Raw genomic sequence first — 25,655 nt, forward strand, 5'->3', positions numbered from 1 at the left:
GTCCCCAGGTTACGAGCCAACACTTCCTGTTTCAGAGAAGTCCAATCCTCTGACACGACACATTGACAGAGCTCCAGCTCGCAGCATTGTCAGGATGTTACAGGCCTGTGATGCTCAGATGTTTCAGGAAGAGACAGGAGGAGCCTATCAGGTACAGATCATCAATACACAATCAATCCTCTTCAAACAACAATCGAACACAACATCATACATGTGTTCTTTTTCAGAGGCTTTTGAGTGAACAAGTGGTGAAAACTGTGATGGAGGTCGCAAAGAGAGTGGAGGTCATTCTCAGGGTACGACAGCGTTCCTCTGATTCTCTCTACGACAAAGAGACACAAAACTAACACAAAGAAACGCAAAACTAACACAGAGAGACGCAAAACTAACACAAAGAGACGCAAAACTAACACAAAGAGATGCAAAACTAACACAAAGAGAAAAACCACAAAGAGATGCAAAACTAACACAAAGAGACAAACACAAAGAAACGCAAAACTAAACAGAGATTCAAAACTAACACAAAGAAAAAAACTAACAGAGATTCAAAACTAAAAAACACAGAAAAACTAACACAGAGAGACACAAACTACACAGAGAGAACTAACACAGAGAGACGCAGAGAGACTAAAACTAACACAAAGAGACAAAACTAACACAGAGAGACACAAACACAGAGAGAGAAAAACTAACACAAAGAGACATAAAACTAACACAGAGAGACGCAAAACTAAAACAGAGAGTAACTACTAACACAGAAGCCTAACACAGAGAGAAAAACTAACACAAGAGACGAGAGACAGAGAGATAAAACTAACACAGAGAGAGAGACACAAACTAACACAGAGAGAGAAACTAACACAGAGCAAAACTAACACAAAGAGAAAACTAACACAGAGAGACGAAACTAACACAAAGAACAAAACACAGAGACACAAAACTAACTAACACAAAGAGACGCAAAACTAACACAGAGAGACACAAAACTAACACAGAGAGACTGGTGTGTGTTTTTCTCTCACAGGATCCTCAGGACAGTCTCGTCGTCCTCAGTGGATGTGGAACTTCAGGTCGGCTCGCTTTTCTGGCAGCGGTGAATATCCTGAGATGCTCATGACGGAGACCAGACCAGATTAACATAGAGTTATTTAATCTCATAATGAAGTGATGAGTTGTATCATGAAACAGGTCAGTAACAGCAGATATTAATCTGTGTGTGTGTGTGTGTGTGTGTGTTAGTCAGGTTTCAACAGAGCGCTGAAGAAGCTGAAGCACACGTTGATCTACACGTACATCATTGCAGGAGGTCAACATTAAAACCTTTAAATTCATGTCTCATGTCGGCTAATGCTAGCTAATGTCCACAACTATGTTAGCTAACATTGTCTCATGTTGGTTAATGTTAGCGAACGTTAGTTAGCATTGTTTCATGCTGAATAAACTTAGCTTGTGTCGCGTGTAATGGTCACTCATTTTGATTAAATTTGGTTCAGTTTTAGCTAATGTTGACAATAGCGTTAGCTCATGTTGGACTTGTGTTCGCTAATGCTAGCTGTTGTCTAAAGTTAGCTCATGTTGGACTCGTGTTCGCTAATGCTAGCTGTTGTCTAAAGTTAGCTCATGTTGGACTCGTGTTCGCTAATGCTAGCTGTTGTCTAAAGTTAGTTCATGTTGGACTTGTGTTCGCTAATGCTAGCTGTTGTCTAAAGTTAGCTCATCTCGACCGTGTCGTTTAAATATGAAAGCTAAATGTTGATATTTAAGTTTGACACAATAATAATGAATATATACTGTAGATGAAATAAAATCAGTGGTGCTTTGGCTTCTGTCGTTTTTCCGGATGATTTTTGTTCTTCTTCCCATCAGAGCTCTGTTTTCCTCTGAAGAAGCTCCTGAAGACGAGGCCACACTGGGCGCGCTCAGTCTGAACAAGGTCAGCGTCTTCATAGTCACTGAAGTAATATAAGAGAATGTTTAAACACTGTGTTTTCCTGCAGCTCTGTGGATTATCTGTCAGTCGTCGCTCGTATTGATCCGTATGAACTGATCCGTCGAGGACAGGAAGTCGATGTTCACTGTCTCTGTTTGTGACTGTAGGCTCCGTTTGTGGCAGGACAGCTGCATCTGTGTCTGCAGCACACGCACGTTTACACTCCAGTACTCGTGGGATTCAACCCCACACATCACGCCAAGTGTGTTATATTTAACATTTATTCAATTGTATCATAAATGAGTGATAATCTGATTGAAAGAGTGATGTTGCTGTTGACTGGTGCAGGAGTGAGTCCATACCTGGCTGCACGTTCACGTTCCACAGCGTCGTTCAGAGGATGCAGGAGCTCGCTCAGACCCACGAGGCCTTTGTGATCAACCCAGCAGTCGCAGTAAGAACCTCGACAAACCTCTTAGCATGAGTTAGTTTAGGTTTGACGGAGTATTTGTCAGGTGCAAGACGTAAAAAGTCATAGTAATAAATATTGAGACATAAAAAAAAAAAAAAAGAGGACAAAAGAACAAACTTCTCTGACACACGTGAACATAACAATAACAATAATCATGTGTCTCGCTCATTTATGTAGGGTGCAAATCGCCAAAATTCAAAATGGCCGACTTCCTGATGAGTTGGGGCCACAGATACGGTCGACTTTTTTGTTCGTCTTGGTCGATAACATCTTCCCACCAAGTTTCAGGAAACTCGGTGGAACTCAATTTTGCTTCTGTTCTCGCGCTATAGAGAGAGTTTTTATGCACGTTTTACGGCCCCTAAAAAATGAGCGCAAAGACATGGATAGAATAATAATCTGAAGAATTTTGTTTTTTAAACTCTTTTCAGTGTTATTTTCTCATTTGTCGTTGACTGTAATACCTGTGTTGTGTTCAGCCTGAAGCGGTCAGCGGCTCCTCCAGGATGAAGGGCGGCAGCGCCACAAAGATCCTCCTGGACGTGGTCTTGTCCGCCGCTCACGCCGCTGTCTTCACGGACTCGTCCATCACACACGAGTAAGAAAGAGTTTGACACGTCGAGTAAGAACTGCTCCTGTGTCATGGCCTGAAGGAAGTCCTCCTGAGTGCTGCTTCATGTCCACGATAAACACGACAGCCACCAGAGACACGTGCGGACATGCTTTTCACATTACACTGACACACACACATCATCATCATCATCATCATCACCACCATCAGAAAAAACCTTTAATAGCAAACTGTGTGTCGCTGACCTCTACAGGTCATTTTCCAAAATGTTTCTGTGATTCTGAGAATTCTGAGAAATCAGTGATTTTGATCCACTGTTGCCTCCATCACTAACTTCAAATGTCTTATTTTGTCATTTCAGCATTTGAAATTATCCATTCAGAATTACGTCAATGACACAAAGTGACCACACAAGGCAGCAGTAGACCAGCAGCTCCTGTGTGTGTGTGTGTGTGTGTGTGATGTTAAAATCACTGTTTTTCTCTACATTACATTACATTACATGTCATTTAGCAGACTTACAATGGAATTGAGTACAATCAGCCAGGGGTGGAGTTGAATTTGCAACTATTGCGACCATGATGTCTTTCGCACACAGGGTACCGGTCTTAACCACTGAGCCACTCCACCCCCTTCTCTATGGACTTTGGTGTGGGAGAGTGAGTGGTTTACAAACGTTGTTTGATTTTTCCAACAGTGGAATTGTGCAGCGCATAAACGCATATAAGAAAGCTGTGGAGGTCACGTACGCTCACAGTGACGGGATCACTGCTCTGTTGGAGGCAGCAGGTCAAAGGTCAGACATCCCAGTCCACACACACACACACACACACACAAGTGTACTGCTCTGTCTCATGTAAAAACTTCTCTGTACCTGTGTGTGTGCTTCAGTTTGCAGTGTGGCAGGTGTGTGTGTTACCTGGGCTGGGGCTCAGTGGCCGTGCTGGGCCTCATCGACGCCACTGAGTGTGAGCCCACATTTGGAGCAGGTGAGACTGTGGTCTCTAACATCTGTGAGATATGAGATGTTCCTGTGAGATATGAGATGTTCCTGTGAGAGATATGGGATGTTTCTATGAGATATGAGATGTTCCTGTGTGATATGAGATGTTCCTGTGAGATATGAGATGTTCCTGTGAGATATGGGATGTTTCTATGAGATATGAGATGTTCCTGTGTGATATGAGATGTTCCTGTGAGATATGAGATGTTCCTGTGAGATATGGGATGTTTCTGTGAGATATGAGATGTTCCTGTGTGATATGAGATGTTCCTGTGAGAGATATGGGATGTTTCTGTGAGATGAGATGGAGATAGGATGTTTCTGTGAGATATGAGATGTTCCTGTGTGATATAAGATGTTCCTGTGAGAGATATGTGATGTTTCTGTGAGATATGAGATGTTCCTGTGTGATATGAGATGTTCCCCTGTGTGATATGAGATGTTTCTGTGAGATATGAGATGTTCCTGTGTGATATGAGATGTTCTGTGAGATATGAGATGTTCCTGTGAGATATGGGATGTTTCTGTGAGATTTGAGATGTTCCTGAGAGATATGGGATGTTTCTGTGAGATATGAGATATTCCTGTGAGAGATATGGGATGTTTCTGTGAGATTTGAGATGTTCCTGTGAGAGATATGAGATGTTTCTGTGAGATTTGAGATGTTCCTGTGAGAGATATGGGATGTTTCTGTGAGAGATATGGGATGTTTCTTTGAGATTTGAGATGTTCCTGTGAGAGATATGAGATGTTCCTATCTGTGCTCGTCAGACCACAAGGATGTCCGCAGCTTCATCAGTGGTGGATACAGTCAGCTGGACAACAGCGAAGGTCACATGAGCTCACTGGTAAATAAAGGTTAACTTTCTTTCAGACGTCCAGCTGTTGGGACTATGTGAGACAGAACAGCCAACAGGAGGCGCTCTCTCTGAACTGTGTTTGGTTCTTTTCTTCAGGGTCGTCAGTTTAACATCACACATGAGGATTTTCTACGTGATGTTCTGCCTCATCTCAACAACCTGGACACTGTTCTTCTGCTCTACACTCACTGTGGTCAGACACTGATGTTCTCCATGTTTACATCATGTTTAGATCATGTTTAGATCACGTTTGCATCATGTTTAGATCATGTTTACAACATGTTTACATCATGTTTAGATCATGTTTGCATCATGTTTAGATCATATCTTTACATCATGTTTAGATCATGTTTACATCATGTTTACATGTTTAATCATGTTTACATCATGTTTACAACATGTTTAGATCATGTTTACATCATGTTTACAACATGTTTAGATCATGTTTACATCATGTTTGCATCATGTTTACATCATGTTTTTTAGATCATATCTTTACATCATGTTTAGATCATATGTTTACATCATGTTTGCATCATGTTTAGATCATATCTTTACATCATGTTTAGATCATGTTTGCATCATGTTTACATCATGTTTGCATCATGTTTAGATCATATCTTTACATCATGTTTAGATCATGTTTACATCATGTTTAGATCATGTTTGCATCATGTTTAGATCATATCTTTACATCATGTTTAGATCATATCTGTACATCATGTTTAGATCATGTTTAGATCATGTTTACATCATGTTTACAACATGTTTAGATCATGTTTGCATCATGTTTAGATCATATCTTTACATCATGTTTAGATCATGTTTACATCATCATGTTTGCATCATGTTTAGATCATATCTTTACATCATGTTTAGATCATATGTTTACATCATGTTTAGATCATGTTTACAACATGTTTACATCATGTTTACATCATGTTTAGGAGAACACAGCATGTGTGTGAACATCTTCTCTGTGTAGATGATGTCAGTGACGTGGTGGAGGTCACACGCAGAATGAGAGAGAAGACGTCCAACATCCACGCTGTTTATCATCATCATCATCATCGTCATCATCATCATCATCATCACTGATGAAGACACTGCAGCTGCTCTACTACAAGTACCTTATTTCTTCCTTCCTTTCTTTGCCTTGCCTACCTATCCTCCATTCTTCCATCCTTCCTTCCAACATAACTTCATTCCTACCTCATTACCTTTCCTCTCCTTCGCCCCTTCCTTCCTTCCTTCCATCACTCTCCTTTTCTCCCTCCTGGTCAGTTTTCTCCTTCCTTCCCTCGTACATACCTACCTACCTTCCCACTTCCTTACTTCCATTATTCTCCATTCCTTCTTTCCTACCTACACACCCTCCTTCCTACCTACCTAACTACCATATTACCTTACCTTTGTTCCTTCCTTCCTTCCCTCCCTATCCATCCATCCATGTCTTCTGTCTTTTTCAGGAGAGCATTGATAAGCTGTGTTTATCTTCACTACGATTCTCTTGGTCGACGCCTGCTTCAGAGAGCGCAGCACACATGGCACACACACACACACACACACACACACACACACACACACACACACACACACACACACACACACACACACACACACACACACACACACACACACACACACACACACACACACACACACACTCATTGATCCACTGACTCACTGGAGCATGATAAATAACTGCTGGGCCTCATTTCCTCTGGTTTCCAGCAGAGACAGAGAAGAAGAAACAAACACTAACTCTCTGATTTTGTCTTCAATCTTTACTTATTATATATATATATATATATATATATATACAGTATATATATATATCAATATGCACGTTTATAGATATAGATATATGTGTATATCTCTCTCAGCAGATGGAGCTCTCCACTAAGCTGCTTCTGAACGCTGTCAGCACCGGCGCTCACGTGTTAAAGGGCAAGGTTTACCAGAACCACATGATCGATGTGCAGGTCACCAACAGCAAACTGTATCAGCGAGCCAGTATCTCAAGAGTGTGTGCGGCTGTTAAACACTAATTTCTGACTGAAAACTCAAGTTCACAAACCTCTCACTCTCCCACACCAAAGCCCACAGAGAAAATCAGTGATTTTAACATCACACACACAGTAGTTGTTGATCCACTGCTGCCTCCATCACTGAGTTCAAATGTCTTATTTTGTCAATTCGGCATTTGAACAGATTTATTTTAGTGACACAAAGTGACCACACGAGGCAGCAGTGGACCAGCAGCTCCTGTGTGCTGTGATGTTAAAATCACTGATTTTCTCTCTGGGCTTTGGTGTGGGAGAGTGAGAGGTTTATAAACTTCAGTTTCCTGTTGAAAAAGTCTTATACTGACAGATTTTATTGGCTGTGACTTTTGTTTAGTGTCTTAAATCTGTTTTGAGTCTTGAGTCTGTGCTCATATCCTCAGAATCTCACACAGCTGTGAGTTTAAAAAGCTCCTGAAATGTCCCTTTAAAATGAAAGCTGACCCTGTCGCGCCCTCCTTCTAGAAACTGTCTGGTGTGTCCACGTCTGAGTGTGAGGAGTGTCTTCTGAAGGCTGTGTACAGAGTGGACGAGCTGACCGATGACATCACTTCCTCTGACATCGCTGCACACACACACAAGGCCAGACACACACACACAGTGAGGTGACAGGATGATGGAGGTTTGATGGACAGGTGGAGGCTTCTTGTGTTATGTTCTCTCTGTGTGCGTGTGTGTGTGTAGGTTGTCCCTCTGGCGTTGCTCTGTCTGCTGACTGGTTGCTCTCTCTCGGAGGCGGAGTCTCATTTGGAAAAACAGCCAATCATCAGGGAGGCTGTGGAGGCATGGCTCTCAGAATTAACACACACACACTGAAACAATCTTGTGTAACACACGTTACTCTCATAATAATCTGAAATGGACTGATCATGTGGATTATAATTACAACAGAAGTTGATTCAGTACAAGATGCAAATGATACTGTAGTGTATGCACTGATATCAGGCAAATAACAGAAATAAACATGAATGAAAATGTGTTGTCCTTGTGTATTTAACTCTGATTAAAGAGATAGTTCAGGAAAAACAGATTTAAGTCACTTTACAAAGGACTCCTTTAATCTACAATGTCTTAAGAACATGTTCATGTCTTTATCTCACTGGGAGACGGACTTTTCCAACAGGAAACTAAAGTGTGTAAACCACTCACTCTCCCTCACCAAACCCCAGAGAGAAAATCACTGATTTTAACATCACACACACAGGAGCTGCTGGTCTCCTGCTGCCTCGTGTGGTCACTTTGTGTCACTGAAGTTAATCTGAATGAAATAGTTCAAATGCCGAATTCAAAAAATAAGACGTTTGAACTCAGTGATGGAGGCAGCAGTGTGTGTGTGTGTGTGTGTGTGTGAGATGTTAAAATCACTGATTTTCTCTATGGGCTTTGGTGTGGGAGAGTGAGTGGTTTATGAACTTCAGTTTTTCGTCAGTTTAAAGGTAAATGCTGGTTCTGAGTGCAGGCGGTTCTGAGAGCTCAGTCACCACTAACTTTTCCAAGGTACAGGCTCTGCTATAATGATGTAAGTCAACCTCAATCCCCAACACACACACACACACACACACACACACACAGGTACAGGATTAGTGTGTTTATCTTGAGAGCAGCTTTGTAAACACATTTGGAGAAGCTAGTTTAAGTAAAGTTTACATCAGACCTGGATCCCAAAGCATTTCCTCACGTCTGAATTCATACAAATAATATTAATACAAGTCTGCCACCTAAGGACCGGTTTGGAAATTGCTTTCACCAAGTGATCTGCTTTATATTTCATTCACTCGGGTACATAACAGTGACGACACTGACTGACAGACAAACGGACCAATAGCAGCATAGGAAAACAATTGCATTGTCTTTTTCATTGTTCTTTGTTTTTCAGGAGACAGAAGAGACGTCGGGGGATGAAATGTAACCACGTGTGTGTGTGTCTGTCCATCAACCATGTCCCGTAACCACGGATACAGTAAGGCAACAGTCACACGCTCCACATGACTGGTTATATACACACAAACCCCACCTGAATATACAGCAGGTAACGAGCGCCAGAGGACGTTTCACATCAAACTGACACTCACACACACACACACACACACACACACACACGTTCATAAATACACAAAATATAGTGAGTTGAATTTGCTGTAAGTGTTTTAAAAGGAAAACAAAATGCTGACATACATGCTGTGGATGTGAGTATTACAAAGTAACTCAGTGGAATTGTTCAACATTAGCACACGTTAGCTTTAATGAGCTAGCATACAGACTCAAAACAAGCTAATCTAGTTAGAAAATTTAGCATTTGAACCACAGAAAAAATGACTCTTTTTATAACTAAGATTTTGTTTAAATACATGGAACAAACAAGTTATAATATGCTAACTATCTGTAGAAGCAACAATCGCAAATCATGCCAGCTGTTTCCCCCCCGTTTTGAGTCCGTATGCTAGCTAAGCTCACTGTCGCGTCGACCTGGCTTCATATTTATTATGTTAATATTATACAAACATAAAGAGACAAAAATGTATAGTTTAAAGAAACACAGTCAAACCCCTGAGAATCCAGCACTAGCTTAATGAGACAAAGACAAAATAGACAAATAAATGAACTGATTAACTGATATTTAACTAATCATTTGTCGGGAGCATGTCGTCTGCTGAGGTACTTGGTTTATTAATTAATCCGTGTGAGTTTTAAAGTGCTTCAAGTGTTTTGTTTACATTTTTTAAGCTAGGCGTCATAATCTGTGTTTTTCGGAGTCTTAAACCTGTGGTGGCGTGCGTCGCATATCGCAGACCCTGGTATACTCATGCGTCAGGTTCCTGTAGTATCCCACTTCACCATGGGGTGGCGTTACAATTCTGGACGCAGGGAATAGAACGCATTCCTCCCAAAGAAGATGAGTACGGTGCTACGGCTCGCTCAGACACGTCTGGTTCGAGCAACTCACGGACGAAAGACCCATCAGGCAGGGGTGTCTGCCGGTTCAAGGGCCGCCAGTTCAACCCTTGACCTGGTGACCCGGACTATCTTTGGCGACTACATCGTTTGTTGTGGAAATGTTTTTTGCTTGGTGAGCGGGGCTTAATACTCCACCTACCAGTGGGGAGGAGGTTTAGTTCACGCATCACTTCAACGATTCTGGAAACAAATCTTTTTAGTCAACTGATTCTAATGATTCAGTTACACCCAAAACAACTGCTTTACAAGTCACTAGTTTGTGTGTTTGTGTTGTGTAGAAAACCATGACGTGCCAGATACCAGAGTCAGAGTCAGAGTTGTGCTACTACTGTATAATGGAAAAGAGTTCCATGTCACTCCCCTTGGGTGTGCGTCGTATCACTCTGGCTTGTTGCATCCCCTGTGGATGTGGCGTCGATGGTGTTCACAGGTATGGGGGGCGAGTCTGGGTGAGTGTCCTCCAACGAGCCGGGCTGGGACTCCACAGAAGTCCTAGTGAACTGATGGAGCAAAGCAGCGTCCTGTGTTTTCTTACAGGTCACCTTGTCACCTTCTTTTTCAGATTTGACCTCCTCCACAGTCTCGTCTTCATCTCCAGGTTCTCCTGTCTCCTCGTTTCCTGTGGTTCCAGCTGCTACACAGGTGTCGGTGTCTTCTTCTCCCTCAGTCACTTCCTGCTCCTGGAGGTCAAACAAAATAAAAGTTATCTTTGGTGAGTGAAAATGACTGCATTAATCCATGAGTGGAGGCTCTGAGTTGAGGCCAAACTAAGACAGATTTGTTCAGAGCATCTAATTGGATGGTGAGATTATCTTTTCCCACAGGCTTAGAATTAGTGTTGAGGCTACAGTGGGTCTGATTCCTCTTTAAGAACCTGTGATAATCATTACGTCACCTTTGTTGAGGCTCCTTCCTCGTCCTCACTCTCTCCCCCCTCGTCTTCGTCATTTCTGTCCTTGGCCTGCATCGGTTCTTCATTTTTTACATCGTTGTCACTGTCCTCCTCACCCTCACCATTCTCAATGTTCTCTCCTTCACCTGCTCTTGTTTCCTTCACTGTCTCCTTGTCACTGTCCGCCTCAGTTCCTTTGTCCTCCACTCCTTTCTCTCCATCATCTGCTGACTCATCCTCACTTGTGTCGTTGTTAGTTTCCTCAGACTCCTCCTTCTCTTCTTCCTCCTCTTTCTGCTCCTCATCATGGACACTATTATCTTTCCTTTCAGTTTCTCCTTCTTCTACCTCTTCATCCTCCTCTGGGATGGCCTCCTCTAAAACAATCTCAGCTTTAATATCCTCTTTGGTTTTCTCCTCCTCTTCCTCCCACTCCTCTTCCTCCTGCACAACCTCTAAATTCCTCCCCTCCTCCTCCTTCTCTTGGATCGCTCTGCCACCTTCCATGTCTGTGGATTTCGGTGTAGCCACGGGCGGGGGCAGTGGACCTTTCTTGAGCTGAAGTATCTTGAGGAGATCAAACTCCATCATCACCGGTGCTTCAGTCGCCACTGGGTTTGTTTTGAGAGGCCGTGTGGCCAATTTCTTGCGGACACAAGCGTCACAGGGGCAGTACTCGTCTTCACTCCGCTGGTCGCTGAAGTCACCCGTCGTCTCTCCGTCACTGAGAGAGTCAGCAGTCTTCAGTGATTGGTTCTTCATGACCTGGAAACATGAGTTCAACATTATCTTTCTGCATTCAAGCAACAGTTTCTCAACATGTAAAGATGTTTGTGGTAGATTTACCTTCAGCATTTTGCGCCTCTTCTCGGTCATGGTGGAGTCTCTGGAGAGGTTCCTTCCTTGTGGTGGCCTGGGTGACCTCCCTCCTCTGCCAGCTCGAGTCTGAATCTTCCTTATCTCACGCTCAATGCTGCTCTGAATGCGCCGGCTCACCTCTTCCCTGAGCTCGGAGATCATCGTGTTTAGGATGAGGCTGTCATCCAAGTCCCAACGAACTTTAAACTCCGCCATCGCGTTGATGTAGTGGTTGATAAACTGTTTCTCCAGCTTCTTCAGAAGGTGCAGGACCCAAACTGGGTCAGGGTCTTGGGATGATCTTTTGGACAAGGGTGCATGCAGAACGGTTGGGGGTGTTCCTGAACTGGTGTCGTCCATTGTCTCATTGTCAGTGGGGGATTTGGAGCTGTCGTTGGCAGAGCTCTTGTCTGAAGATGATGGGTTCTCCGTGGCTTTTGGGCTGTCCAGACTTGAAGGGATTGCACTTTGTTCTTCACTCTGCACTTTCTTTGCTGCATCTGTACTTGGTCCTAGAGATGTTTCTTCTCCACCTTGGTTTATATTCTCCTTTCCTGAGCCACCAGAGCCACTGCTCATGTCCACCCCGGATGACGACCATGGAGGCGTCACCTGCTCTGGGCCACAGTCCTTGACATTTGCGGTATCTATGTCTCTGGGTTCAGTGAGCCAGAGGGACTGAAGGATGGCCATGATGTCTTCATACTGCTGGTTGTGGTTCTTCTGTTGGTTCACTGCAGGCCCAATGAGCTGGAGCTGAGCCAAACAGTCCAAGAATCCTCTGGCTGATGTGCTCAGTCGCCGACCATAAACTGGAGACACCTGCAGAAGACAGCAAATATAAGAGAGGAGCATGTGTATAAGAAGCCATTTATTCTTGAAAAAGGTTTTTGGATTACCTCGGGCATGCTCTGGCATCGACCCATCGAAGAATTCAGAAGTACTTTCATCACAGCCACAGACGACTGCCAGTTCCTGGGAAGAGATTTGCCATGGTCTGGGCAAGAGTTCCCTAATGCATCACCTGGTGTTGGATTAGAACTCTGCTCTTCATTACATTTACCTTCTCCCTGTTTCTCCTCTTCCCTGTCAGCCTCCGTTATCTCCTCGTTATCTACTTTTTCAACTTCAGGACTGTCCTCCTCTTCTGCTACCGCCTCTTCACTTTTCTCATCCACCTCCTTCTCCTGCTCACCTTCTTCCAGCTCATCGCCAAGTCCCAGCAGGCTGCTGTTTGCAGGAATGCTCTGCAGCCAGTGACTAACAACCTCATTAGGGGAGGCGTTGGGAAGGTAGGCGGGTGTCAGTTCTTCCTTATCCTTATGGTTCCTTGATCTCTGACACTTTTCACTTTTCTCACTTCTCTGTTGGCTGTGTGGACGTGCAGCGATAGTTTCCTTCAGCAGGTCAGCAGCAGATAAAGAGTGAGACAGAGCACCTTTATCCCTTCCTGTGGTAGATTTGGCCTTGAGAGCTTTGACAGCGTCTTCTTTCGGTTTTGATCTTGATTTTGCTGAAGCTGCAGATTCAGGCCTGAGTCGACACGGACTCTTGGAGTGAACACTTATTGTCTCTGCAGTCTCGCACACTGGTCTGTTCTGATTTTTAGCATCAATATCTTTGACAGGTGTTTTTGCTACATTGGCATTTTTAGCACTGGCACTTGCAGGGGACTTGTTCCGAACTTTAGCACTTGCTGTTGACATCGAAGATGAAGGTCTGTTCTTGGGGGCATTGAGATTGTCACCATTTACTGGTTCTGTTTGAATGGTGCTACACTTACAAGAGGACTTGCTGCTCTTGGCTGAAAGTGCAGTGGCTGCTCTTGCTGTTTTTGTTCCTCCTCCTCCTTCATCTTCATCTTCACTCGCCGCTGGAGTTTTGATAGTGGGGATTTCAACTGCTGTAGGATTAAGAGTCATTGTGCCTTTGCTGGTATTATTCTTGGATCTTGTTTCCTCCACATCTTCTTGTTTAGCAGACCTCTCTTTGCTTTTCGGGACTTTAGGATCTGCTGTCTTCACTCTACCCTTACTCTCAGTATTTGTATGAAAGGATACACTGGACTTGCCACTGTCTGAGTCACCTGTTTCTTGATCTTCTGGTAACCCAAGAGACACTGACCCTGATGAGCATCGACTCAGTGGTTGCTCTGTGCCTCCTGATTCCTTCCTCTGACGTCTGGAAGACGATGATAAGAAGCTAACAGCCCGCTCAGAAGCCTTCTCCTGGTCATCGTCCACCTCATTTGCTGAAGCTACTCCACAGTGACATTTGGGTCTGCCTGATTGAGTAGAGGTTGTGGAGTGAACTGACAAGGCACTGGGCCCTTTTGTCTGTCCAGCACTTTGGCCGGACAAAAAATGTTGTTGTGCTGTAGGGCATTGAGGACTGTTGGATACAGCTGGGTGAGAACTGGGTGAGTTGATTCTGGGGGAACGTGTCCTCCTGGGTGAAAGGTACTGATCAAGAAAGTCAATGGTTTCAATAACAGCACAATCAGCTGTTCCATTATGATTTGATGAATCAGATTTTCTTGATTTAGCTAGCTCTGCTGCCTCATTTCTCTCTTCATCAATCTCTTGACCCGTCGTAAGGTACTTGCTAGATCTCGACTTGTGAGATGTTTTGGATCTTGCTGAAGATCTTGACTTTACAGACATGGCACTAGCAATTCTCTCTTGGTCTTCAGTTTGTTTTTCCTCTTTGTGTGGAGACACTGAGGTGCAGTCTGTCATGCAGGACTTGGAGGACTTTACCGACATGGCACTGGACGTTCTGTCCACCACACCGTTCACTTTTGCCTGTGATTTACCAGATAAAACACTGGCAGTCCTAGTCTTAGCTTCTCTATCGCTGGTAATATCATGCGTTTCAGAGCATGTGTCACCGTTGAGGTTAGACTTATAAGACTTAGCTGACCTAGCACTGGCCGCTTGTTCTTCTGATTCATCACTTTCTGCCCTCTCTTCTATTTCCTCTTCTTCTTCTTCTTCTTCCACCTCATTTTCTTTTTCCTCTGCTACATTTGCCACAGTTTCATGCTCTTTACAGTTAGACCTATTTGTGCCGGATTTTGCCATAATATTTGATTTGGTAGATTTAGCAGACAGGGCGCTATCTGAACGTCTATTGGGAGTTTCTTTGTTTCTCTCATTATCTTCCATTGCTGTGCTGGAGACATCCTTAGCACTTGATGGACAGTTGGACTTATGAGATTTGCCTGAATCACAGGTTTTTGTTGACACTTCAGATTTAGCTGACAAGGAGCTGATAGCTCTCTCTACTGTGTTCTCTCCCTCTGCTTCTTCTCTGCAGTTGGACTTGTGAGATGTTCTGGATTTGACAGACATAGCGCTGGGACTTCTCTTTGATCTTGTGGACCTATGGCTCGTTGCTGAGATGACACTAAGAGCCCTTTCTTTCTGTTCAGTTGCAGGTGCTGGATTGGATGTTCCAGACATGGCACTGGATGTCCTGGCCTCCTGGAAGTTTGATAATGCAGCAGAGCGTCCACTGATGGTGAGGTTGGTTTTGTTGGACTGCTTTGACACAGCTGAATTGTCTGAGTCGTCGTCACTGCAGCCATTAACAGCATTCTCTTTCATGCCAACAGGTGAAGTAGGGTTTGAAGAGGCTTGATGGGACTGATGGGATTGCTGTGATGCTGCATGGCTACCATGTTTGCAGCCTCCACAGTTAGGGCACATAGTTGCTGCTTCTGATCTCTGAGAACCTCCAGACAAACTACAACCAACCCTTTCTTCTTCTTCATCATCAGCTGCTTTCTCCTCTTTCGAGCTGTTGTCTTTGCCCGACCTGCAAGAGGCTCTGCTCATTTCAGATTTGAAGCTTGGAATCCGATCCGGTTCCTCTGAGTTTTTTCTTGATAGATTGTTATTCTGATGAGTTGGTGATGGTTCCTTACTGTAACAGCACTGTGAGGCACTGGGTGGCAGGTCTTCATCCTCGTCATCCTGGTCCTCTTTCAGTGACTGCAGAACATGTGAGGAGCTGCTGACTGCAGACGGAGGACGCTCCTCCTCCGTCATCAGCTCATCCTCAACGGACTTGTTGCTACTTGCTTGTGTGTTGCCATCCATGGCGACCACTTCGCTGCGGCTGCAGCACCGGCTAACCCTGCACACCTCCACTCGGGTGTCTCCGTCCTGCTCCACCTCTACCCTGCTCTCCGTCACGCACATCTCCTCCTGGATCAGCTGACCCTGCTCTGAACCTGAGCCTCCTCCACAGCTGGACACCCGTGCCCGGCGGTGCACCACTCTCCTGGAGTTACACGATGAAGAGGAGCTGGAGGAGTTTGTGTTTCTTATGACAGTGTGGGTGTGGCTAGTGCTATGTTGATGATGAGGCTGTTTGCGCTTGTGTGCCGGGTTTTCCCAGAAGTCGTATTGCTGCTCACGTCGCTGGTAACAGCAAGGACAGTGGTTTGCTTCTAATGTTTGCTGCGTATGAGTGGAATAATCCACACTCTCCGGGTCAAAGGACATGGAATCAGGATCAGAACAGGTTTCTGATTGGCCCTTTTCAAGGTAATGGGGCTGTACCCGTGTTAGGGAGGAGTAGTCATTGGTCAGAGAAGGGGACTTTTTGATCTGTGTGGACCACTGCAGCGTTTCGTCACTGTGGAGTCGAAAACGCACCCTCATCTCCAGAGAGAGGCTTCCGTCTTTATTGACAAACACACGCTTTTCAATGTCATCGTTCATTATAGCCGCTCTGGGCTGCGAGCAGGCACTGATGCCATTGCCGTATGATTTCTCTGAAGACAAAGAGAAGCGGGTGGAGCGGTTTGAAGAGTCAGAACGTGGGTGGATTATGCTCTTTTTGGTTTCCAGACCAAAGTTCACTGAAGGAGAAGCAAAAAACAATGAACTTGCATGTTTGAGTTCACAAAACGGTGACAAAATACACTTAAACAACGTACCATTTTTCTTACTCTCATGTCCTTCGCTGTACTCACTGGCTCTGGACTGACCTCCATGAGGTGGAGATCTTGCTCCTTGAGTCATAGGAGATCGGGCTCCGTTTCCAGGAGTCCTGGGACGGAGACCAGGGGACCTACTGTCGAGACCAGGCAGCTTCTCCTCTGAGCTCTTCTTGATGCAGTTCAGCAGCAGTGGACTGAATGCTTCCCGGCCAACACACACCAGCACACCGGGGCAAGTTATGAGGCTCTGAACGCTGTCAATCTGGAAACACATCCACACAGTGTCTCAAGTTTCAGCTGAGACTAGATACCTTCAGCAACACCTTCTTCTACTTCTTACCTTGCGTCCCTCTGCGGTATAGAGTTTGTGGACATGAAACTGCATCACCTCGGATACTTCGTCCAGGAAGGCCCTGAGGCTCCTGGTGGACCTCCTGCTCAGCACCACACTCCTCCTCATCCTCGGTTCACTGTTTTTCACCAGCAGAATCCGTCGCTGCCTGTAGGGAAGATGTCCAGGTGGCGTCACAGAGGAGGTTTCGGGGCGCTGTGGCCTCCGGCTGTGATGGTACCAGATGCTTGGGCATTTGCTGGCAAGCTCCATGTTGATTGGTTTAGCTTGGCGCCGGTCAGAGCACAAGTAGCAACCTCCATCCTGGAGCTGGTCTAGATGTTTGATGGTGTTGATGCCATGGGGGGTGGTTACAGTCCGGACACCGAATGGAAGAGGCACCTGTGTGAGGACGCAAGATACTTGTTATCATTGTCTTAAAATAGTGAGTTAGCACTATGCTAGCTGCTACTGTATCCAGACTCTGGCTTTTGACATTAGCAGCTACTGTAGCCTTGAGATGTTAGGGTTTGGTGTTAGCAGATAGTATAGCCACACGTTATAGCGTCGGTGTTTAACGTTATTAGCTACTGTAGCCAGACATTATAGCATCAGTGTTTAACGTTAGAAGCTAATGTAACCACACGTTATAGCATCACTGGATGGGTGAGTTTAGCGCCCCCTTTTGGGCTCATTTAAAAATCCAGGGGCAGCTTCTGTCACTGTCTAAATCTCTGTGTTTACGGTAGAATTTATCAAACCAGTTAAAGATGTCGCCGCCCTACTGGTGAAAGGGTTTTTTCAGCCAAATCCAGTTTGATTGTGACGCTAAATCTGGGCTTTGATTTAAAAAAGAGTCTAGAATTGTTCAGTACTTCATCTCCACTTCAAATTTTATGCTTGCTGTTGCCAAGTTGACGGGCTGAGAGTGCCTTCATCTTCAAATAGAAAACCCCTCCCACTGACCTTTTGTGAAAGGTCGTCCAGCAGGGCGTCGAAGCATTTGAAGCTGCGCTTGTGGACGGCCATCTTCACGCCCCCGAACCGACTGTCGCCGCTTTTGTAGAAGGTGATCCTCTTCGCCGGGGCGGCTGCGGTCACGTGAGTGTGGCGTAGCGTGGAGGGCGGTGCTTGTGGGAGGGCCGTGGCATGTTTAGAGGCGGACTGAGGGTCCCACATCCCTGTGTGTACCGACTGCATGCTGCGCTTTCACACTCACCTGAGAAACAAGGATTTATGTCAGTGTTTTTACAACATGTCGATATAAAGTGAAGATTTTAGTCAACACTGGTGACAAAAGTCACATTATGTATAAACAGCGTCTGCTATATTTAGTAAAGTAGAACAGCACACATGTAGAAATCCTGTTAAAACGTTTCTGCCCTGCTTCTGAACGCCTAATATGGACTGTCTTACATAACCTGCAGTACATAATCAACTCTAATTCACTTTCCTTGTGCTTAGTTACTTTTATAATCTCTGTGTAACGATACATTTGATGGATTAAAGCTCAACTAACATGAACAGAAACGCGGCGGGATTTAAAGTCCCATGAGGACAAGTCACTCTTCTTAACTGCAGATTTGCTTCTTAAAGGGATAGTTCAGGTTTTTTTGACTCGGGTTAATCATGGCTACCAACATGGAGGAAAGAATAAAACAAAACAAACTATACATTTTTAGCCACTTAATAAAATACTTGTGTGACTGTTTAAGTCTACGATGTCTTAAAAACAGACTTTTCCAACAGGAAATTGACGTTTGTAAACCACTCACTCTCCCACACACACACACACTCACTCTCCCACACCAAAGTCCAGAGAGAAAATCAGTGATTTTAACGTCACACACACACACACACACACACAGGAGTTGTTGATCCTCCATCACTGAGTTCAAATAACGTCTGATTTTTAGTGAATTTGGCTTTTAAAATATTTCATTTAGATTGAACTCAGACACAAAGTGACCACACGAGGCAGCAGTAGACAGCAGCTCCTGTGTGTGTGTGTGTGTGACGTTAAAATCCCTGGTTTTCTCTCTGGGCTTTGGTGTGAGGGAGTGAGTGAGTGGTTTACAAACGTCAGGTCTAACAGTGAGTTCTCTTCAACAGATTAAACGAAATGACGGATTGATATTTTGAAACAGATCAATTGAACCTGATGAAAGCAGTTTTCCTCCATGTGAGCGTGTTGAGCTACAATTACAACGATTCACTCACTCACATTTGAAACCCTCGACCTTGTTTTAAAGACAATAAAAATGTAAAGTAAAGTGTCCTCACTGTACTCACATGTGGAGGAACCATGGTGTGAGCAGGAGTGACGACGGAGCTGCAGGAGGAGCTGCTTTGTGTCCGTGCAGGGTCCCACTGTGGAGACAGACCACACCAGACCAGGACACTGTGAGTCCACAACCAGCACACAACTCTGAACTAAAATGGCAGACGCTAATCGGGCACATGGAGGAGGAGGAGGAGGGAGGAGGGAGGAGGAGAGAGGGCTAAGGATAGAACGAAAAGCCTGCTTAAGAAGAAGAGTGTGTGTGTGTGTGTGTGTGTGTGTGTGTGTGTGTGTGTGTGTGTGTGTGTGTGTGTGTGTAGGATGGGGGTTGCCATGGAGAGGCCAAGATGGTGGTGAGACGAGTGATCTGCATGTCTGACCTGCACAAGCACAGACAGAGTTTTCTCTCCTGGACAGAATAACATACATGACCTCACACAAACATTCATTCATTCATTCATTCATTTGGAACAAGTGTATTTAGGATGATGATGATGATCTGTGTGTTTTAAGTGTTTCAGTGAAGACGAACACACACACACACACACACACACAGAGGATTGTAGGATTGTAATTACAGACAGTGACGTCTGTCTGTCTGCCTGTCTGTCTGACAGCAGGTTCCTGTCACGAGGATCTAACACAAGAATAAACTTGACTCAAGAGAAAATTGGAAGCGTTTTAAAAAAAACCCCCATAATTAAACATATTTGATGTGTTTTAAAACACACAACAAACCTTCATCTGTCGTTAAGATTTCACAGATTTTAGACACTTAACAAAAGGCTCAGTTTAAGTCTTTGTCTCACTGTGAGACACTGAGACAAAGACATGAGTGTTTCCTGTGCTGACAGGACGTCAGACAGGAAGTTTAGCCTGAAATGTGTCGCGGCTAATAAGAATTCCTTGTGGACAGACCGAGGTCTGTTGACATGACACATTGTCATCATCATCATCATCATCATCAGCAGCAGCATCATCAGCATCGAGCAGGAACTGAGCTCTTACAAGAAAAAGTCCAAATCTTACACTAATACAAACTAAATAATCATGTTTTCATGAAAAACTGTAAAAAAATAGTCGTAAAATGCCACTTTGCTGACGTCTGTGCACATAAATATCTTTCCTGTGTGCGTTTGGAGATAAATCAAATCAAAAATAAGTCACAACGTAGATCAGAAGCAGGAAGAAGAAACATTTCAACACACGAGGAGAAAAACCAACCAGTCTCACCAACGATGATCAATATGTTCCCATCAGAACCGCCTCCTCCTCTTCCTCCTCCTCCTCCTCCTCTGCTGTGCTTCTGTTTCCAGCACTGATGAAGAGTCAGACACGCAGCAGCGCTCACACACAGGAAGTAGGGGAGGGAGACTTTCAAAGTAATCTGCCAAACAATAACGACATGTATATATATATATATATATATATATATATACGAAATATAAGAAATATTCTGTAAATAACAAAGTTAATAAAGTTATTATTATCATTTATGTTGTTTTACACGCGGCAAAATGAAAATGTAGTCTCATGCCAAATATAATGGTTAATTTATTACTTTTATTAGTTACATGTTATTTTTTTCTCATCATATTTTCAAAAGTCTTAACAAGAGTGAGAAAGTCTGCTATAAATAGATTAAAAACATGAATATTCTTTGTTGTCAAATAAAAACAATTCATATATTAACACTTCCTTAAATTATATATATAATAATATAATATTATAATATACATGTTATATATATAATGTATAAATAATAATTATTTTTATAATGTATTATGCTCGTGAGAAGGAAATGTCTCTGAGGATTTTGTTTTGTAAAGGAATGACAGGAAACAGTATTCCTCGTCACAAAAGTAAAATCCTTCATCTTTACATTGTTAAAGCCTCTCTGAGCTCCTCTGCTTTATTTCCTGCAGGAGAAGAAGAAGAGGAAGAGGAGGAGGAGGAGGAGGATTCATGAGTAAGACGATTAGACTAAACCATCTGTTCACCCGACACTTGGCAACAATAACATTGTGTCTGAGAAGAGTATTAAAGGGACAGTCCAGGTTTTATAAAGTGTGGCTGTATGAGGTTCTGACGTGTGCTCAGCACAGACGTCAATAAGCACAGTTTTCCCCCGTCACTCACTCACTCACTCTCCCACACCAAAGTCCACAGAGAAAACCAGTGATTTTAACATCACAGCACACACACACACACACACACACACACTGCTGCCTCCATCACTGAGTTCTAATGACTTACTATTATATAACGTTGTTAGGTCAGAGTTATGTCAGTGACACAAAGTGACCACACGAGGCAGCAGTAGCCCAGCAGCTCCTGTGTTTTGTCACTGCTGTGATGTTAAAATCACTCATTTTCTCTATGGGATTTGCTGGGAGTTTAGACACTTCCGGTTCTGTAACTCAATGAATGATTAGCTTTTACATGGATATATATATATAATATAACAATATATAATATTTAAAAATGTTCCTTTTGAATTCAGTTCTTTTTCAGTCCTAAAGGGGGAAAATGTGTAAAATTCAAACTATAAATATGACAACGCTGAAATTAAATAGTTAAGATCAAAGGAAAATGATTATATCAATTGAAAGGCTTTTTTTTATTAAAAAAAGGTCACATTTAGTTTTAAATGTCACTTTAAAGTCTTGACTTTTGCTCCTGAATGTTCTACCATCCCCGTGTGACGTCATCGCCTTTCCAGCGGCGTCCTCGTCTCCCGTGGCAACCGTCAAGCGTCTCCCATAACATGAAGAATGGATTCTCTCGTGCACGAGGTGACGCAGATCGTAAAATTGCAGGTACAAAGTGAACGAGTGAATGAATAAATGAATGCGTGAATGAACCGCGTGACTGTGGTGCGTTCGCGTGCTGCTCGGAGTTCACAGACACTTGTTTCCTCCATAGCAGCCATTTTGATTCATGGAGTTTGTAACTGATTCACGTCATAACATTATGAGTTTGTATTGAGTGAACATGTGAAATTCTATGACATTATTGACAATGTTCACATTATTTTACATGATAATTCCTAATAATAACATCATTTATGTCATCATCGTAGAAACGTCAGGATCATGGAGTTAATAATGAGTCTTATTATTTTTACTGTCTCTATAGAGTTATTCATGTTTCGAATGAAAAAAGCTGATTTTTAACCCCACCCACATTTGAATAATGAGTGAATTTAGTCAGTCAGTCATCATCTACCGCTTTACCCTCCACCAGAGGGATTGGTCCTGTGCCAATCTCAGCTACACCCTGGACAGTTGGCCAGTCCATCGCAGGGCCACACACACACACACACTCACACACACACACACACTCCTATGGTCAATCTAGAGTGTCCAGTTCACCTAATCCCAACATTGCATGTTTATGGACTGTGGGAGAGAACCCACGCACACACGGGGAGAACAGGCAAACTCCATGCAGAAAGGCCCTTGTTCCAACCGGGGCTCGAACATGGGTCTTCTCGCTGCAAGGCGAGAGTGCTAACCACTACATCACCGTGTAACCCGAGTGAATTTATTAAATCTTATATATGTATAGATATGTATATATATTATATATACATATATTATATGTTTGTAGGTATATGTATCAGAATATTATGAAAACCAAAGGCTTCAAATCAAAAGTGTTTACTTTACACACAATGATATATATTTGTAATGATAACAATCATTTTTACACTAATTATATGAATATTGTTGTAATTATTATAATAATTTATAATATAACTTAAAGTATGTTAAATATAATAATATAAAATATGTAATATGTGAAATAATAACATTAAAATTATCTACACAATTGTAACTTTATTATATCGAAAAGTAGTTAATAATAAAATTAATAAATTAAAATAATGTAATAATATAATTAATACATTTATAAAATATATACAAATCTAATGTAATATATTATATAATTACAATTATTTTATAGTTTATTTACTATAGAGTAATAAGTAGTAGTAAATATAATATAGACATTTTAAATAGTCATTTATTTTGTAATAATATAATTAATTAATATTTAAAACACCAAAAATTGTAAAAATCAAATATTAAATTGATGAATCAAATACATAAAAATCTAAAGTAAAAATTTAAAAAATATCTTATTTTATATTTTAATAACTTTTTATAAATATAAAACTATATATAAATAAAGAAAAAATAATAATGTGATATCATAATAATAATATTTTAATTAATATTAATAATAGAAGAATGAGATTAAAATGATTAATAAAATCTATAAAAATCTAAAGTAATGTTTATTTTCAAAACATAATTATTTTATATTTTAAATACTAAAAGTACAACGATTTTATGTAATAATATATTTTATTACAGTATAATGATGTCATTGTGTGTGTGTGTGTGTGTTCAGAGAGAATCCGCTCTGCAGAGACTCAGCTCCTTGTTCTCGTGGCCTGAGTTCACTGATGAACGACGCGTCTTCCACCAGGAGTTTGTCTACGACGTCTCCGTGTTCGCTGCAGGTCGCGGCCTCTCGTGGCCTGACGTCGCCCGGACTGCTGTGACGGCCAGAAACATCTTCCCTCAGCTGGGCGGTGAGAAGACACAGCAGCAGGGTTCTCTGAGGAGGTTCTCTGAGGAGGTTCTCTGAGGAGGTTCTCTGAGGAGGTTCTCTGAGGAGGTTCTCTGAGCACACAGCTCATCAACCTGCTCCTTCTTCTTCTCCTCGTCCTCTGTCCACCAGGTGTGGACGCTCACAGACTCCTGTCCCTGCTGAGAGACGCTCTGCAAGAGTGTTTGCCAAACCTGACCCCCGTGCACCGACATGAGGTCACTCAGTTCCTCACAGAGACCTGTGTCACGCGCCGGAGGCTCCTGCAGGCCGTGGTGGGCGGAGCTGCAAACGTCACCGCCACTCAGCTTCACCTGGAGGTGCAGCTGCCGCCCACACCTCAACCTCTCACACAGGTAAGTCACACACGTGCACAGACACGCACACACACTCTTCAAAATAAAAGTCCCTTCACACCTGCAGGGAGCAGAAGTCCATGAGCTGGAGCGTCGTCTGCAGCAGAACAAGCTGTCCTCAACTCTCCAGCAGAAGCAGGATGAGCTCAGGAGGCTACGAGAAGGTCCACGGGTCACTGTGGAGGACATTCCTGAGGATGTCCTCATGGACAAAGAGGTGAATAATCTTGAAAAATGTGTTTAAGTAAAAAAAAAACATCCTCCGTATGTTTGTTTTGTTGTGTTTCTTTAGGTGGCTGTGACGCTGGTACGAGCAGCAGTGAAGGCCACAGAGGAGCAGATCCTGCTCAGTCTCAACCGTGAGGTGTCTCTGCTCGCTGACATCCTGCAGCTCAGACTGCAGCAGGCCGCTCTGACCACCAGGAGGCGCCACACTTCACATGTTTCCAGTACAGCCTCACATCCAGAGACTGCAGCAGTGAAGGCCAAAACACACACACCAAAAGCTAAAGCAGGAAAACATGACAAAACATGACAAAAGACATTTTTATATTCAACCAGACTCACAAACACTGCCTCATCCATACTCTTACATTTGAAATGATTGTCTTATTGTGAAGTGGAGGAGTAAAGTACTGGTTTGTGATCATTAAAGAGACAACACTGAGTCATGAAAGCTGAGGGTTTATTGTAAACCATGTGAAATCCTTTTGACTCAACAGAAATAGCTGCAGACAACACTTTTATCTGATTAGTAGAGCTCCTTAAAAGTACTGTATCATAACGTTTAGGATTATTTCTAATCACCCTGGTGTATGCAACATTTCACTTGATGTTAATAAATGGGTATATTTGTGCTTAAAAACACTCTTGCCAACCATATCTTTTGTTTTCACGTTATGTAAATAAGTATAGGGGTAAAAATGGCGTACAATAGCATAAAATGGTCACGAGTTCAAATAAAAAATATATCCCCTTCATATGTGGATTGAATGAAATGTGTCATTTTAATGGATATTTTAACATTTACATCATAAACGGATCATAATATATGGCTAACTAGCCTAGGCTAACATCTGCGAGCATCTGTGTTTATATATCTAGTCACATGTGGAACAAGACTAGTAACACAAATAAATAAATGACTATACTCTACTATATATATATATATATATATATATATATATATATATGTTATTAATATAAAGATCTAAAATGGCGGCGGGCTCCTCTTTCCCGTCTTGTTTTCCCCTTTAATTCAGAAACAGCGCCCCTCTGAAGTGTCTGCTAAACGGGCGGCGCCCCGTCCTTGTGGTTAAGAGACGGTACTGCACTCTGAGTGACGTCGTCGCCTGCTGAAAACACGACAGGTGCAGTTGATTAAAGGTCATTAAACATGTCGTTAGTGTCTCAGTCCTGCGGAACTGTCGTGTTTCTGTAACAAACGGGACAATAATCTACGTTCAATGGACTTAAATCAAACAAAGTTTGACAGTTTGTTTCTCTGGC

General features: G+C 42.9%; 3 protein-coding genes across 11 annotated transcripts; 2 read left to right on the forward strand and 1 right to left on the reverse strand.

Annotated features, from left to right (window-relative positions):
- Positions 1 to 232: 232 nt before the first annotated feature.
- Positions 233 to 6,885, forward strand: gckr (glucokinase (hexokinase 4) regulator). Of its 5 annotated transcripts, none has more exons than XM_044016756.1 (14): positions 233 to 296; positions 1,025 to 1,093; positions 1,240 to 1,306; positions 1,867 to 1,933; positions 2,098 to 2,192; positions 2,279 to 2,384; positions 2,882 to 3,000; positions 3,572 to 3,583; positions 3,659 to 3,769; positions 3,865 to 3,962; positions 4,748 to 4,824; positions 4,933 to 5,029; positions 5,822 to 5,962; positions 6,723 to 6,885. In XM_044016756.1, exons 2-13 carry the CDS (start codon positions 1,057 to 1,059, stop codon positions 5,932 to 5,934), a joined length of 999 nt encoding a protein of 332 aa, XP_043872691.1. In that variant the 5' UTR covers positions 233 to 296; positions 1,025 to 1,056; the 3' UTR covers positions 5,935 to 5,962; positions 6,723 to 6,885. The 5 variants fall into 5 exon arrangements, with proteins under 5 accessions (XP_043872691.1, XP_043872692.1, XP_043872693.1 ...); XM_044016757.1 differs by having other exon boundaries at positions 6,726 to 6,885; XM_044016758.1 differs by lacking the exon at positions 6,723 to 6,885 and adding an exon at positions 6,306 to 6,370.
- Positions 6,886 to 8,475: 1,590 nt separating this feature from the next.
- Positions 8,476 to 20,471, reverse strand: rp1l1a (rp1 like 1a). 4 transcript variants are annotated; one of them, XM_044016747.1, is made up of 9 exons: positions 20,404 to 20,471; positions 19,182 to 19,259; positions 17,856 to 18,108; positions 16,899 to 17,291; positions 16,556 to 16,820; positions 12,507 to 16,477; positions 11,596 to 12,429; positions 10,753 to 11,514; positions 8,476 to 10,537 (listed from the first exon to the last, which is right to left on the reverse strand). In XM_044016747.1, exons 3-9 carry the CDS (start codon positions 18,087 to 18,089, stop codon positions 10,211 to 10,213), a joined length of 6,786 nt encoding a protein of 2,261 aa, XP_043872682.1. In that variant the 5' UTR covers positions 18,090 to 18,108; positions 19,182 to 19,259; positions 20,404 to 20,471; the 3' UTR covers positions 8,476 to 10,210. The 4 variants fall into 4 exon arrangements, with proteins under 4 accessions (XP_043872682.1, XP_043872684.1, XP_043872683.1 ...); XM_044016749.1 differs by lacking the exon at positions 20,404 to 20,471 and having other exon boundaries at positions 16,592 to 16,820; positions 19,182 to 19,655; XM_044016748.1 differs by lacking the exon at positions 20,404 to 20,471 and having other exon boundaries at positions 16,568 to 16,820; positions 19,182 to 19,655.
- Positions 20,472 to 21,114: 643 nt separating this feature from the next.
- Positions 21,115 to 25,011, forward strand: cunh8orf74 (chromosome unknown C8orf74 homolog). 2 transcript variants are annotated; one of them, XM_044016763.1, is made up of 6 exons: positions 21,115 to 21,139; positions 21,893 to 21,989; positions 23,590 to 23,773; positions 23,923 to 24,146; positions 24,214 to 24,363; positions 24,439 to 25,011. In XM_044016763.1, exons 2-6 carry the CDS (start codon positions 21,945 to 21,947, stop codon positions 24,679 to 24,681), a joined length of 846 nt encoding a protein of 281 aa, XP_043872698.1. In that variant the 5' UTR covers positions 21,115 to 21,139; positions 21,893 to 21,944; the 3' UTR covers positions 24,682 to 25,011. The 2 variants fall into 2 exon arrangements, with proteins under 2 accessions (XP_043872698.1, XP_043872699.1); XM_044016764.1 differs by lacking the exon at positions 21,115 to 21,139 and having other exon boundaries at positions 21,793 to 21,989.
- The last annotated feature ends 644 nt before the right edge of the window (positions 25,012 to 25,655 follow it).

This window comes from Solea senegalensis, unplaced genomic scaffold (assembly GCF_019176455.1).
Source record: "Solea senegalensis isolate Sse05_10M unplaced genomic scaffold, IFAPA_SoseM_1 scf7180000014762, whole genome shotgun sequence".
Lineage (NCBI taxonomy): Eukaryota > Metazoa > Chordata > Actinopteri > Pleuronectiformes > Soleidae > Solea > Solea senegalensis.